This window comes from Ahaetulla prasina, chromosome 2, assembly GCF_028640845.1.
Source record: "Ahaetulla prasina isolate Xishuangbanna chromosome 2, ASM2864084v1, whole genome shotgun sequence".
NCBI lineage: Eukaryota > Metazoa > Chordata > Lepidosauria > Squamata > Colubridae > Ahaetulla > Ahaetulla prasina.
Genome location: NC_080540.1, coordinates 238,149,360 through 238,165,684, shown reverse-complemented (window position 1 = coordinate 238,165,684; position 16,325 = coordinate 238,149,360). Strand labels below are relative to the sequence as shown.

Sequence of the window (16,325 nt, the reverse complement as noted above, 5' to 3'; positions counted from 1 at the left end):
ACTTTATGATGCATGGACTTCAATTCCTAGAATTTCCCAGCAGCACATTAGGAGTTGAAGTCCACCCATTTTAAAGTTGCCAAGTTTGAAATACAGAGAGCTAAACTATGGTGAGGCAACCCCACCTCACCACTGTAGGAAAAAAACAGCATTTTTTTTTACAGCATTGCATTGGTTAACAATGAATGGTGCAGTGGCCTAAAGGTGGAACTCTCGCCTCACAATCTGGAGGCTGTGAGTTCGATCCTAGCTAGTAGCAGGTATTTCTCTCTCTGGGCACAATGAATTATTTATTATCTGCTGTGAATTCTGCATTGGTGACAGGAAGGGCATCCGGTCAGTAAACACTCAGCTGCATTCAGTTGCCCCAGTCTATCGACTCTAAGGGATTACAGGGTCATTAAAAGACAAAAAAACAACAACACAACAACCCCAAACCCTGCATTGGTTAACAATAGACTTCGAGACCCAATTCAAAGTGCTGATTATCACTTACAAAGCCCTATAAATTGAAGCTCTAGGATACACCAGACATCACTTTTAGAAAAGTATACTTGCCCATCTGGTCTAAATGTTTCTAGTGGGCCTGCTACATATGGTCTACTGTAGGCAGAGGGCACTTTGCAATGTCTCTCTCCACGCTTCCTTTGGGTTTACATTATATTGTAATGTAAACAATATAATGTAATGTATCTGCCTCCTTGCACTTAAGATGTTAAAATTATAGGATCCTTGTTGCTTTGAATAGAATAGAATAGAATAGAATAGAATAGAATTTTATTGGCCAAGTGTGATTGGACACACAAGGAATTTGTCTTGGTGCATATGCTCAGTGTACATAAAAGAAAAGATACGTTCATCAAGGTACAACATTTACAACACAATTGATGGTCAGTATATCAATATAAATCATAAGGATTGCCAGCAACAAGTTACAGTCATACAGTCATAAGTGGAAAGAGATTGGTGATGGGAACTATGAGAAGATTAATAGTAATGCAGTGTCTTTGTGCCTTTGTGTCTTTGGCCAAACAGTTTGCAGATGCTCATCTTGGATGTGTCTGATTCGGTGGTGGGTTTCAAATTTTACTACCGGTTCTGTGGATGTGGCTTGGTGGATGTGGCATGGCTTGGTGGGCGTGGCAGGGGAAGGATACTGTAAAATCTCCATTCCTACCCCACTCCAGGGGAAGGTTACCGCAAAAATCCCCATTTCCTCCCGATTAGCTGGGAATTGGGAGGCAGAGAATAGATGGGGGTGGGGCCAGTCAGAATTTTTACTACCAGTTCTCCAAACTACTCAAAATTTCCGCTACCGATTCTCCAGAACTGGCCAGAACAGAACCTGCTGAAACCCACCTGATTAGTTCTACGGTTAGATTGTCAGTCAGATTCATACCTTCTGTGCCAACAACAAACATGATCTATTCATTGACAGTCACCCAAGGTCACTTGCATAGCAAAAGTCCTGCTGTCTAGATTTGATAAATAAACAAATGCTTTCAAGTTTGTTTGTCTGTCTGATGCAAATGTTCACCAGCCACAGCATTGCAACAGCAGGATGAGGGGCATGGAAAAGAAAGCAAAAGAGCTAAAAGGACGTTCTGTATTGCAGCCACCAGCTTCGCTACTCAAGATTGTTTTAAGTGTCTAGCAATCGTCAGCCAACAATTTCTGGCTGACATTCTACCTCCAAACGACGGCTTTCCCGCCTTTTAGTCAGCCTCCCCTGCCAAGCCTCCCGAAGGGCTCAAGGGGTTAAAAGGCCGCGCACGGCGAGGAAACCCCACCTTCTGCGCTTTAGATTGGCTCAAGGGAGCCACCGGGAGGAGCGACATCCTCACCCAGCGGCCATTGGCCGCACAGGCTGCTGTTCGCGGCCTCTCTGAATCTTCCCCGAAGGTTTGAAAGTTGGGCGGGTGGCAGCAACCCTCGGTGAGTTGGCGACTTCGCAGGGGGCAGCAATAAAGTGACCGCGGAGCTCTTGGGTTGAGATCTCGTTTGAGGCAAAAGCCAAGCTAAATACGGGAATAACGAAAGGAGGACAAAAAGGCAGCGGCGGTGAAGGCTGCCACGGACCCTGCTTGCCGGTTCAAAAGGGATTTTTTTTGGGGGGGGGGTAGGAATCCCACTTTGTTTAATGGGGACGAAACGCGCGTGTGAAGGTGCGCTTTGCATTTCCTTGCGCTTCCGTAAAAGCTGCTTGGATCGTAACATCCATGCGCTTTTTGACTCATTCGAGTAAATATCGATCGCCCGCTATGGGATTGACGTGAGCTCAATTGATTGACGTGTTACTGAATCGCTTTCGCCTCCCAGCGACTACGTGGTGCTTTTTCCCCCTCCCGGGAACTTGTGTTCAACGCCCTCCTGAGCGGAATTTCCTTCAGTAACCCCGATAGCTCCCCCCTCCCCCCGCCGCGGAATCCCGTTGGCGATTCATTCGGACGTCTTCTCTCTTCCCTCCTAGAATTCGTATTGTTTCCCTCTAGATTTCTCTCCCCATTGCAGTCGCATTTCTCCTCTCCTATGGGGGGGGGAATAGCTTATTCCACGCAGGCTCGTGATGCAAAGATTTCCACGCCGGTCTATCCCTGCATTCTCCAGGCTCTAGACCCGAGCGTCAGCGAGCCTCCGAAAAATAAGGAACCCGTGAAAGGACTCCAGCCTTGTATTATTTCCCCATCTGGGAGTAGGATGGAAGACCGGTCTTGCATAGGAAGGGACTGGGGGGTAAATTGCGACAGCGCGCTTCCCTTTAAAGGAATGGCGGGAAAATGGAGAAAAAAAGATAGTGGCAGATTAACGGCCCATCAATGGCTAAAATGAAGCACGCAGGAAGGGTCATAATTTGCCTGGCTGCTTATACTTCCATCACCCTCCCCGATCCCTCAAGTCCAAATGCCGGCGACTTCCTCCAGCGCAGAACTTAGAAAGGAGTTTTGCGCCTCTCGCGCAGGCGCTGTCCGGGGATGGTAGAGAGCGCGCGGGAAAGAAATGCTGCGGAGATGCTTTCCCGCCACTGGGCGAAATGAAGCGCGCTTCGCTTCCAAAAATGAGCCTCGTGCAACGGCCTCGTAGTGTCTTCACAGCGTCATCCTGCTCGGGCTCCCCGCTAGGCTGTTCTTTTTAGTAATGACGATGGTTGGAAAGGCCGGCCGAGGTGGAACTCTTCGAGTGTCCTCTGCTAAATAAAAAATGCTTTATTTGTATGTTTTCATATAAAGCTGAATACAGGCTGTCGTCGACTTACAACAGTTCACTTAGTAACCGTTTGAAGTTACAAGGACACTGAAAAAGATGACTTAATTACCATTTTTCACATGACGGTTAGAGCGTGCCCACGGTCATGTGATTTAAATTGTGATGCCGGACAATTGACTCACCTTTGTGACTGTTGCAGTGTCCCAGAGTCACGTGATCCCCTTTTGTGACCACCTGACAAGCAAGGTCAACGGACAAACCAAATTCACTTAACCATGTTACTAATTTAAGAACTGCAGTGATTCACTTAAAGGTGGCGGGAAAAGTTGTAAAATGAGGCAAAACAACAAATTTTTCACTTAACAACATAAATTTTGGGCTCAATTGTGGCTGTAAGTTGAGGACTACCTGTATCTAAAGACCAGAGGGGAATGCTAGAAATCTTGAGGGGTGTGTGTCAAAAAAAGTCAAAGGCGGATGCAACATATGATTGCAGCTTTCTTCCTTTATATCTTATAGTCACAGTGGACATTTTAATACTCCTGGCACTCCTCTTGTGAGCAATTTTGTGTTGTAATTCCTAACACATACTAAGCTCTCTATTGATTTTCTCTTTGCCTGGATCTTTGAGTTGAATGGTTCAATTTTGTTGTCTCTTGGATTTCCTCCAATGCCTCACTGAGGTAGCATTAGGACATATTATGGGAAATAAAAAAGATTGTCCTTTCCTTCAGGCCCCCATCCTCCAGCTCTTCTATTGCTAGCTCCTTGTGCCAAATAAATATGAGAAAGGATGATGATGTAGGAGGAAGCAGCAGCCTTACATTTTTGTTGTGAAAATTGTTGCTGAACCACAAATGTACCATTCCTGGCAAATATTATCACATGGAGGAATTGTTTAGCATCATTGTAAGAGCCCCATGTCTAGATGCTGACCATATGCTTTTTAGCATCAACAAACATGATTTAATCTCTTAAATTTTAACAGTGCCTTGAATATAATGGAATAAGAAATACAGGATAATTTTATAAAAAATTTAAAAACCTTTGTGTATTATATTCTTTATTAATACCTTCCCATTCCTGCATCAAACCAGGAAACTGACCCCGAAGTCTGTCCTTCAGTCAATTGTTTGAGGGATGATTTTTTTGGTTAAACTTTTTTGGATGGACAGAAGTTATTTATACATTCTGTTGCATTTTGGCTAGAAGTGGTTGTATATAATTGTAATCTTAGCAATGTAGGCCACTTGGAATTGTGTGGAGTAAACAGTTTGTAAGAATAATTGAATAAATGAATGGGAGTTTTCTGGTGGAAAGGACAACACATCCCATATTATATAACTATTCACAATAATATATAGCAGCAATTTGGAGCCACTGTAAAAAAAGTACTGTAAAGAAAAGTTGTATAGGGAGGAGGAGACAATGACTTCTCACTCATCCTGTTTTGATACAAGCATCCTGGTTGAGATATTTTGAACACATACACATCCTACTAAATGAGATTGCTTGTTATTAAATATTATATTTGCTAGCATTCTCTTACCTTATTGTGCAAACTAGAGCTTCTGGGTAGGTTGTAAATCAGATATATGTGTAATAACATCCACTTGCTTCCATTGTTCAGCAGTTGCTATTTTATGTTTGTGCTAATATAATCCTCATGATTAATAACTTGATAGTTGTAGTTTCCCTATACACTGCACAATACAAGACTTTGAACTAAGTTGGCTTTGTTTTGTTACAAAGTAAGAGAAAAAAGGCCTGAATAAATGGAGTGTTTTCTTTTTCATCACCTTTGTAAGTGAAGATCAAGTCATCTATTATCAGGAATAAGAGTGATGCTTTGACCTCATGATAAGAATATCTAGATTAAATTGCTAGATTAGAGCTCTAAAGAGCTAGGTTCAAATCTTCATTTTACAGTGTAGTTTATTGCTCAGTTTTGAACCAGTCCTACCTGCAGAAAAGATTGTCCCCTTTAAAGCCTGGCAGATGCTTTGCTATGGAATGAAAGCCAAAATGTGGGAATTGGGAATGCTCATGCATGGTATTTAAATGACAGCTATTTCTTTATATGAGATAAAGCAAGTAATGCTTTATTCAGAGCAAAGTAAGCAATACACAAATTCAGGGTATATTGTCAGTTTTAGGTGAGGACACTGATCATGTATTTTTACTAACAATCTGCTACAAATATCTGTAGGTAAAGTAATGAGAGGTGAATTCATCTGGTAGATTTATATTCTGCCTTTGCCCATGAACTCAAAGTAGTATACTGACTAGTCCCTCCAAGATTCTTATGACAATTCTTTTCAACTGAGACAGTGAGTGGCCCAAAGTCATCTAGGAGGTATCTATTTGCCATGTTTCTTTCTATTGGCTTAGCTCTTTAATGAAGAATTTCTGATTTTTCATTAACAGCTATAGAATAAAGACCTTTTATTTGTTAGACTTTTTAACTGGAATTTGAGAATCTAAAAATAACAGTGGTCATAACACGACTACTCTTTGGACAAATATTAACATCTTATTAGCAATGTATTTTGTGGAGGGGTTGCCCTAAGTTTACATTTCCCCCTCTGGTTTTTGTTATATACAGATGATTGATCTGCCACTGCCATCTCTTGGATAGAAATAGATTTGCTAAACAAATAGTTTCATTTTTGCCCTCTTGTGGACTGGCATTTATTCAAAATCCTGAAAATGTAATATGATTTTTTTATAGTATCCACAAATGACTAAGATGTTTAGTGAACAATTACAATATGAAAATTAAATCATTTTCTTCTTATAATATGTGGCCTAAATTTAGACTTCACTGCTTCTCCATATTTTGCTATTGTAATTGTTGTAATATCTTTCATATAGCAATCTAAATTTCCTGATATAAATGTAACCCTAATTCTTTTTTAAAGAATGTGATCTCTTACTACTGTGTGAATTTATCAAGCAAATAATCCAAGATAAAAGATAAAGTCAGACCAGATGCTGATTGGCTTTTAATGACACTAGTGATAGTATATTCCTCCTAGACCAGCCTATATATCCATTCTCCAGAAGAGTAATAATTTTAAGCAAAATGCATTAAATAACATGGAATTTAACTTCTATGAATATTTAAAAATATTTATTAAAGATTGCAATTGCAATAGTAAAAACTAAAACAAACTAGAAGTGTAAAAGTTTGAAGGAAAAAGAAAAAGATGAAAGAAAAAGACTTCAGTAAAGAGAAAAGAAATATATAAAGAAGTGACTTTCAAACTTCAATACAAGTATAACAATTTAATAACTTTTCACCTCTTAATTTAAAACCAATTATATCTTCATTCCATCACTTATCTATAAACAAATCCATAAAACATCATCATTTCAGTCCTGGTGTTGGCAAAAATTCATTAAGGATTGCTAGAAATGTCAAATTTAAATATCTTTATTACAGCCTTTGACCAACCTTTACAATAGAAAAATATAGTAAAAAAAGAAATAGTTTGACACAGCAATTGGGGAAGGAAAAAATAATAGGACAAAATTTTTTTTATTATAACAACAACAACAACAGAGTTGGAAGGGACCTTTGAGGTCTTCTAGTCCAACCCCCTGCCCAGGCAGGAAACCTTACACCACTTCAGACAAATGGTTATCCAACATCTTCTTAAAAATTTCCAGTGTTGGAGCATTTACAACTTCTGCAGGCAAGTTGTTCCACTTATTAATTGTTCTGACTGTCAGGAAATTTCTCCTTAGTTCTAAGTTGCTTCTTTTCTTGATCAGTTTCCACCCATTGCTTCTTGTTCTACCCTCGGTGCTTTGGAGAATAGTTTGACTCCCTCTTCTTTGTAGCAATCCCTGAGATATTGGAATACTGCTATCATGTCTCCCCTAGTTCTTCTTTTCATTAAACTAGACATACCCAGTTCCTGCAACCGTTCTTCATATGTTTTAGTCTCCAGTCCCCTAATCATCTTTGTTGCTCTTCTCTGCACTCTTTCTAGAGTATCAACATCTTTTTTACATCATGGCGACCAAAACTGAATGCAATATTCCAAGCGTGGCCTTACCAAGGCATTATAAAGTGGTATTAACACTTCACGTGATCTTGATTCTATCCCTCTGTTTATGCAGCCCAGAACTGTGTTGGCTTTTTTGGCAGCTGCTGCACACTGCTGGCTCATATCTAAATGGTTGTCCACTAGGACTCCAAGATGCCTCTCACAGGTACTACTATTTGAGCAAGGTACCACATATACATTACCTGTGCATTTAGTTTTTTTGCCTAAATGTAGAACCTTACTTTTTTCACTGTTGAATTTCATTTTGTTAGATAGTGCCCAATGTTCTGTCAAGATCCTTCTGTATCTTGAGCCTGTCTTCCGGAGTGTTGACTATTCCTGCTAGCTTGGTGTCATCTGCAAATTTGATGAGTTCCCCATCTATCCTCTTGTCCAAGTCATTGGTGAAGATGTTGAAGAGTACTGGGCCTAAAACAGAGCCTTGGGGTACTCCAGTGCATATTTCCCTCTATGTAGATGTAGTTCCATTGTGGACTACTCGTTGGGTGTGGTTGGTCAGCCAGTTACGAATCCATCTGGTGGTGATGCTGTTTATAATGCCTGATGAAAGGTGAAGGAGTAGTCCAGGTGGCTGCCCAGCAGACCTCCTAAAATGAAGCCTGCGTGGCCCAGGCGATGGAGGTAGCTGCACTCATGGTGAAGTGGGCAGTGATTCACCTGGGAACAGAAATCGCCTGGGCATGATACACGCCCTGATCCAGTGACCAATGATCGAGGACGACACCTTTGATCCCAGTGAATTTGGTTCGAATGAGACAAATAAAACCTCGGATCTTCTGGTTGGAGCTGTTCGTTTAATATAGATCCTGAGGGCTCTTCTGACATCTAGAATATGCCACTTCCGTTCTATAACATTGATGGCCGTGGACAGAAATTTGGGAGTACCACCTCCTGGGCCCTGTGGAATCAAGAGTTGATTTTGGGAATAAAGGACGGGTCAAGCTTCAAGACTACCTTCTCCGGATGGAATATGCAAAGATCTTCTCTAATAGATAGTGCTGCCATCTTGGAGATATGTCGAGCTGACGTTATGGCTACCAAAAAGGCAACCTTAATGGTGAGATACCTGAAGCTGGTAGTTCTGAGTGGCTTGAAGGGTGGCTCAGTGAGGGCTCTGAGGACTTTGGGCAAATCCCAGGTGGGATATCTATGAGCAGTTGGGGGTTGCAAGTTACTTGCTCCCCCTAAAAATCTGCGAATGACCAGGTGGCATGGGCTCCCCTGTGTTACCTGATAATACCGTGGAGATGGCCGCCACAGCCTTAGGATGATACTGTGAGCCAATCCTTGGTCAAGGCCCTCCTGTAGAAACTCAAGCACCTGTGGGACAAAAGCTGAGAGAGGGTTAACCTGGCGCGTGGTGCACCATCTGGAGAAAGAGATCCAGGTGGCATTGTAAATGCAGATTGGATTGTTGTCTGACTGCCTGAATGGTACAAATGATCCTGTCGGAGTAATTGACTCACCTCAGGAGGATCCCCTCAAGTGCCAGGCGGTCAGTTGGAGCCACTGAGGCTCTGGATGGAGTAGGACCCCCTGGCAGAGGGAAATCCTGTCTGATGGAATTCTCCAAGGCTTCGATATAGAGAGGCTGACAAGGTCCCTGAACCAGGGACGACGGGGTCAACGAGGAGCCACTAAAATCAGCTCTGCCTTGTCTGAAATGACCTTCCAAATCACTGCTGGTTTAGGGGCACGGGAAAAAGGCATAAAGGAGACCGGGGGGGCCATGGGCATCAAAGAGTGTTTGACCCCTCTGCTCCTTGAGACGGACACCTTGTAAAACAGCAAGGGAGTTAATTGTTCAGGCACGACGCGAACAGGTCTATGGACTGTGTTCTGAACCTGTTGCAGATTCGTAAAAAATATCTGGGTGGAGCTGCCATTTGGCATTGTCCTGCTCAGATAGTCTGCCTGAGTATTTGATGTCCCTGTGATGTGCTCTGCCCAGAGGGAGAGGATGTTCTTCTCTGCCCGCCTGCCCAGACGAAAGGACTCTTCCATGAGTCGTCTGGAGTGGATTCCCCCCGGCAGTTGACATGCGCTTTTGCAGCAACATTGTCCGTTAAGACAAGCACGTGATGATCCTGCAGGGGTGATTGAAAATGCCGGAGGGCCAAGCGAATCGCCTTCAACTCCAGCCAGTTGATTGGGTTGGCAAGGTCCTGCAATGACCAACAACCCTGCACCATCTGGGAGTTGAAGTGGGCCCCCCAGCCGAACCAACTGGTGTCCCTCGTAAGAGTGAGTCTCTGGGGTTCTCTGAAGGAACCCCCATTGTTTAGGGCTGGTGAGGTCCACCAATTTAAGGACCTCCTGACGGGCAGTGGGACTCTGACTAGGGTCAAGGTGTGAGAGATTCGCGCCCGTAGGAATGGGAGCAGGAACCACTGGAGGTGCCATGCATGAAGTCTTGCCCAGGGGACGATCTGCATGCATGATACCATCTTGCCCAACAATTTGGACAAGGTGGCTAAGGGAACCTTGGGGTTCTTATGAATCTGAGATATCAGGTCCCTGATGTCGGTCCTCCGTTCTAGCGAGAGAAATACCTCTCCCCTCGTGAAATCGATAATGGCGCCCAAATGAATAATCCTGGTGATTGGAGCCAGATGGCTTTTCTTGTAGTTGACCAAAAATCTGTGGTCGGGTAAGGTTCGAATTGTCAGGTCGAGATCTTTCTGAGCCCTGTCGAGGAGCCAACAACTCACTGAATAATTTATTCCTGGTGTAAGGAGCTGCTGCCACTAGAGAAGCCACAGTAATCTTCAGGAAGACACTGGAAGCCAGGGCTCTAGACGCATATTTGGCAGCGTTCAATGTCGCGTCGGCAGAACACTGGATGGCAGGTAGTTTTGTTGAGATCTTAGTGAAGACGAGCCTCATTAGGAGCTATCCTTGATTGCAGCTGCTGGAGCCACAGAAGGGAAGTTCGATTGAAGAAAGAGGCTGAGGAAGCCGCTTGGATTGCCCATGTGGTAGCCTGGTGGTTTTTCCTGAACAAAAGATCAATTTTTTTGTCTTCGGGTCGGAGACCTTCAGGCGTATCCCCTGTCAGGAAAGATTAAGAGGAAGAAAGGGCCGCGATAGGGATGTCTACTGAGGGAACTTGTAACAGCTGAGCGAACTTTGGAGCTACAGAATAATACCTTTTTTCAGACCCGCTGGGTGCTGGGATAGCTGTTGGTCTCGAACATTGCTTTTGTACAACATCCATGAATAATTGGGGGGGGGGGGAACGGAATAAAAAGTTGTTCTGGCATTGGTTCTGAAAAAATACCTCAGTTTTGCCCTTGCTGGGGTCGTTGTGACCTTTTTGTACTGAAAATAATTATATATATTTTAAAATCTCACTTATAATTGAAATATGCAGGGGTTATACTTAAGAAGATAGACTGTCCCCTCTTAGGGCACATGGTATTGTTACATTTTAGTTTTAAGTATTACATTTTGACTTTTTTGGGGGGGAGATGCCAAGAAGCTTCATCTGCCTTTGATAATAAGAGCATCCTCTATCTAAAGAAGGACTACACAGCATACAGTATTCCATTTTTAGATTTTTTTTAGGTTTTTTAAAAATTTATTTACATTTATATCCCGCCCTTCTCCGAAGACTCAGGGCGGCTTACACTATGTTAGCAATAGTCTTCATCCTATTTGTATATTTATATACAAAGTCAACTTATTGCCCCCAACAATCTGGGTCCTCATTTTACCTACCAGTCCTACCTTATAAAGGATGGAAGGCTGAGTCAACCTTGGGCCTGGTGGGACTAGAACCTGCAGTAATTGCAAGCAGCTGTGTTAATAACAGACTGTCTTAGTCCATTGAGCCACCAGTTGCACGATATCTTTCAAATTTTCAACTTTAAATTTAAAATTAGCATTTCTATTAATTTTAAACATTTATTTGATCAACATAGTAATGAAAGCACTGTATAAAATAAATATCAGTTTTACCATGTGAATTTTTTTTATTTCATCCAAGCCTCCATTTGTTACATCATAAATTATATGTTTTCATATCTAAATTAAAAGCAATTTAGCTTTCCTAATTTTGTTTCATCGAATTATATCTATCTTAGCATTAGCAGAAAGTATTTCCACTTGTGCAAGATAAAATACTCGGTATTGTGCTGTACTATAATTACCTATGCCATATCTAATAATATTCCAGAAGATTTCTCAGCTCTCAAGACAAGTTTTGTTTTGAAGGATTGGAACAAGGAATTACAGGGTGGTGGTGGTGAAGATTTTTTAAACTGGGGGCTCAATTTTGCAATAGGGCAAAATCATCATCATTCTTGATTTATTATTTTTAAATAAACAATCATATTGGTTAACATAAGTATTGGTGTTAGATATAAAATTATGTGGATTATTCTGTTTTGTATGCTATAAAATTTTTAATATTTGAAAGGAAATATGTAATCTGTTCTTACTGTGTGATGCCATTTCCTCCTCTATGACTAATTGTCCACTTAGGAAAAAATGCTCAATGAATTCCCAGGGGTATAGACTGGAATGTGAAGTCCAAAAACAGCTTAGTGGCAAACCATTTCTGTACTGTTGCCAAGAAAACTATATGGATATGTCCAAATAGCCCAGGTGTTGAGTTTGACTAAAGATAATTTACCCAGAGAATACATTCTAAAATGTATCAGTTTAATGTATTGGTTAAATGCTTCTGCTGTCACTTTGTTTTATAATAAACATTCATAGATTTGGGCTGCAAAAATCCAGATAAAGAAAACCTAGCTCTTTGGTATCTATTAGTTATCTAGATTTTCTCAGCCTAGATCTGATATTTCTAAATATACGGACCATAATTGATGCTCACTGGTGTATTGCCTTTAAAACTATTAACATAAGTTACTGACTAAAGTGTTACAATTCAGACACTAATCCAGAGAGTTTGTTCAATATAATAAAGTTAATCCGTTCCATGTTAGAAATGCTGCTTACTGAGTCTGAAGGATGTAACAAATACCCCATGCCTAAGCTCTGCAGGGTTTCCTGCTTCTAAAACTAGAGAACAACAAGAGTTTGCCTGGGAGGTTCTGAGGTAGGAGGAGCAAGGCTCTACTTTGTTCTCTCCCAGAAAGGCTAAAGTAATTTGGGCAGAATGACAATTATCAAGAACACCTCAGTCAGTAGGTGCCTCTATAAAATTGGAGGAGGAGGAGGAAGATATTCATATCTATAGCAGCATAAATATTAATTGAGAAAACAAAATAAACTAGGAGTAATTTTTCACTTCAAAGGCATAGGTTACATGGCCATTTGCATACATAATTTATGCTAATAATTCTATTAAGAACTAATTTGCCAAGTAACTTTATATCATGGGTCATTTTTCAACTGCTTTTATAGCATGAACAGAATCCTGTTGTTTCACCTTGAACATCTCTGAGTACTAAGTCAGAAGAATCTTTGCCAACACATTTCCTTTTAAAAGAACCCTTTTCAAGACATCAGTTTAGACTTCTTACTTCTTCGAAATGCTTTCATTAAGGGAGTAGATTGTCCTGATTGGCTTTGTGTAAAATATGCAAGATTTTAGTAAAAGTTGGGTCCCAAGGTGCTACATGGTATGAGAGCAGGCTCTTTGTATACAATTGGGAATTTTTACTTCTTAATTCCTATTCTTTAAAATAACAATAACCTTCTAAAATGTTTCATTATATCTGTTACTCAAAGCATGTGAGTTATTTTTGTGCATTGGAGTGTGTATGTGAAACTAGTCTTAAAGCTCCTTAGTAGCCCAGATGCCTTCCATTCTTAAATGCCACCAAAGTTAAAGCATATTGATGCCATTTCAGTTTTAAAGTGTTCTGCCTAAACATATCCTGCCCAAAATGTTCTCATTTCCTTCCTTGGTTTCACTTAGTTTTGATAGTACAAAAAATCTTTGCTAGCCTCTTGGGAAGGGATAGACTGATGTTTGAGTGGCATACATAGTATGGGTGAAATCATTGTTTTTCTTGGCCTGTTGGGAAGTATGCAGGTATATTAAATAATGCAAATGAAATGGAAAAGGGGATTTGCTCATTAATTTTCATGTGTCTGTAATACCACGATTTCATTAATTGTAAAAGCCTTTTAAGCCTTTTTCTTTTTATTACTTTGTAAACTGGGAAACTACCCTGCAGTAGATTGGCAGGCACAACCTCCAGCTTTCTCTGAAACCATGCAGGTTTCTTGATTATATTTGTTCACTAATCTGTTAAAAAAATATCTTTGTAGGGGTCATCTTATATTATACTGATCTATGTGAAATTATTATATAGTAACATTACTGAATATGTATTTAACTTCTGGGGATCTATGGTCTGCAAAATTGTGTTAAAGATGGATAGACAACATGTTGATAAGAAACCTACTCCGTCTTCATTAATTGTACCAGTGGGAAGTGGGAGAAAAAAGACTTAAGGGTGGAAGAAACAATGAAAGGTATTTATGAAAAGTCCTGCTATCTTGCCAATCTTTAAACGCCTTGAGTATGTAATGAACTGGGATCATGTTTATAAGCTAACCAGCATGCACCAATTGGTAATTCTTGGAATTATTACACCACCTTTGTGTAAAATGTCCAGCTGAATTGGTTAAAAAGTAGACTGGGATCTTGGACTGTATTTCATTGGAGGGAGTAGAAAGGGAGGGATGGAAGGAAGGAGTTACCCTTCTCTGCAAGTATTGTATTTGGTTTATGGTAAAAGTCTGATGCTGACATAGTTATACAGAATATTTGAATATGCATATTACATGGACATTTATGATTTATTTTAAAAACTTTTGGTTTTGTGACTGCTGAGAATTAACAGTATTTCTCTTGTTCCAAACATGTGGTTTCTGGATGACGTATTGCAGCTCAAGGATGTCCTTAGTTTAAAAGTTGAATTCTGACTGCATTTGTTTCTTGCTGGTTATGGGTTTTGCATCCCAGTGCATGTTTCCATAATCATTGATACCTATTCTGCTTTTCTGGTCCGTCTCACAAAATATTATTTAGTAAACAAAAGGACAAGTGCTAGTAAAGTGGTGCATTTAGATATATGGATTGCCTTTTGTACCCCACTTCTTATTTTTGATAGACGAAGCCATCCCATTTTAGGAGCTACTATGGTAATGCATCTCATAAAAACTGCACATTTTTTTAATTCAGTATCTCGTAATGTAATAAAAGTGATTAATAGTTGCTAAGAGAAAGGCTTTTTTCATTTCTTCCTCCCCCCCTTCCCTCCCCCCCTTTAGGTGACAGAATGGTTGAAGATAGTGGAGTCTCTAACTCAAGCATTGAGTTTTGGCTGAACAAGGCTCTTGAGTGGGATCAGCTCACCACTTTAGAATCCCAGCAAGATGTCTGCCTTCACTTGCCTGAATTACAGGAATTTCTCCTGCAGATTTATGGAGCTTTGAAACATATGGTAAGTGAATTAACTGAAAGAATGAACTGTTTTGAAGACTGTTACAGAAACATTCTGCACCCCACATTTTGACAAGATAAAAAGCTAACAGTAGCAGAGAGCCTTGTAGTACTGACCTAATGTATTGCTGGATCATAGAAGCAAATTGGGGAAACAGCCATAGGTAATGCAAGCAGGAATGTGTTTCCTGTGCTCTTGATTTATTATGAAATGAACCTTTTCTTTTTGATTGGTTATATTCTCACATGAGAGTTCCTATTCAATGCAGGAAGCTTTTTAAAATACTTTAAAGTAAAAAGTATTTAGTTCTCATTCTCATGCCATATGTTTCATAAGGTACAGATCCTTAATTTATAATCTTAAAATTATAAGTGATCTCTTAAACCATGGAGTCTGCTGGCCTATTAACTTTATTATTATTGCTTTCAAAAATGTTTTCAGATCTCCATTGTGCAATCATAGGCAAATATCTAGTTTGCTTCCGCTATTTTACTTCTCTATTATTAGGTCATAATAATTTATAGAACATTGCAAACAATTAGAGTATTGTTATATTGTGTGCTCTAAAATATATTTTGTTGATAACAGCAGTTAGCCTGTAAAATTACTATAAATAGTCAGGAAAACATTTTTGATAAAATAATAAGTGGCAGATTAGCTACTGAAAAGTTAATTTTGTTAGCAGTTGCCTATGTTTCTGAGGACATTTTTCTTTTCAAATTTTCTAATTGTACTGAATTACTTATGAAACTTGGCTTAAGCTGGACCTGGTGTATATGACTCCACAATGTCTAGGGGTTGTTCCAAATCTGAAGAATTTATTGTAGTGAGAAGTAATGATTAACTTTACTGTTACATGCATATTATCTTGGTTTACTATCATCTAAAAATCTATTTTAATATTAGTCATTAAAGCTACAAAAAAGAGAAAATGAAAATGCCTGATTGTATAAAAATGCTTATTAACTGCACCATGTTTTACTTTTATAGCAAAGCTTCTTTCCATTTGGTTAATTTTTCTTTAGGTTAAATTTCAGGTTGCAACTCATTAAATGTAGCAAGTAGTAATTGAAATATTAAGATTACTTTGTACTGTGGTTGGGACTCAGTCCTTCACATAATGTATAGAATGATGTAAGCAATATGATATTTTCAGTAATTTATTTTTACGTATTATTCACTTTCATTTTGTAAGTTAAGAGAAACCAACAAAAATAGTTTTTCAGTATATTTTTATGTATTTTTTCATTTTTTCCTCTCTGGGAAAAAGAGATAGGCTGTTTCTAAATTTGATATATAAAATAAGTAAATAATAATTAATTAGGATGTCTTCTATAAAAGCATTGTGTTGATCCACAAAAAATTGGATTGAGTGGAAAGATGTTAAAATACTTTAAACCTCAGTTTACAACTTTAATGTTTTCTTTTTGCTTTCTTGATTTCTAGTTTTCAGTTGTATCTCTGTAAGAACAATTGAGCAGACTAGTGGTATAGTGACTATAGTATGCTTGTGCACAGCTCTAAGTGTGAGGTGTAAGTGAGCAGGAGGGTATTTGGTATGGTGGTTTGGGAATCAGGCCTAAGGCTTAGGGGTACCCAGTGGGAGTGGGAAAAGGCC

General features: G+C 39.8%; 1 protein-coding gene across 1 annotated transcript in view; it reads left to right on the top strand.

The window, feature by feature from the left end:
- The first annotated feature begins 1,787 nt into the window (after positions 1-1,787).
- The window catches only part of FANCC (FA complementation group C), a 63,758-nt gene continuing 49,220 nt past the window's right edge, over positions 1,788-16,325 (top strand). The window contains exons 1-2 of the mRNA XM_058170939.1: positions 1,788-1,935; positions 14,535-14,707. Of these exons, the coding sequence (XP_058026922.1) occupies positions 14,543-14,707 (165 nt within the window). The 5' untranslated portion in view covers positions 1,788-1,935; positions 14,535-14,542. The remainder of the gene's footprint in view (positions 1,936-14,534; positions 14,708-16,325) is intronic.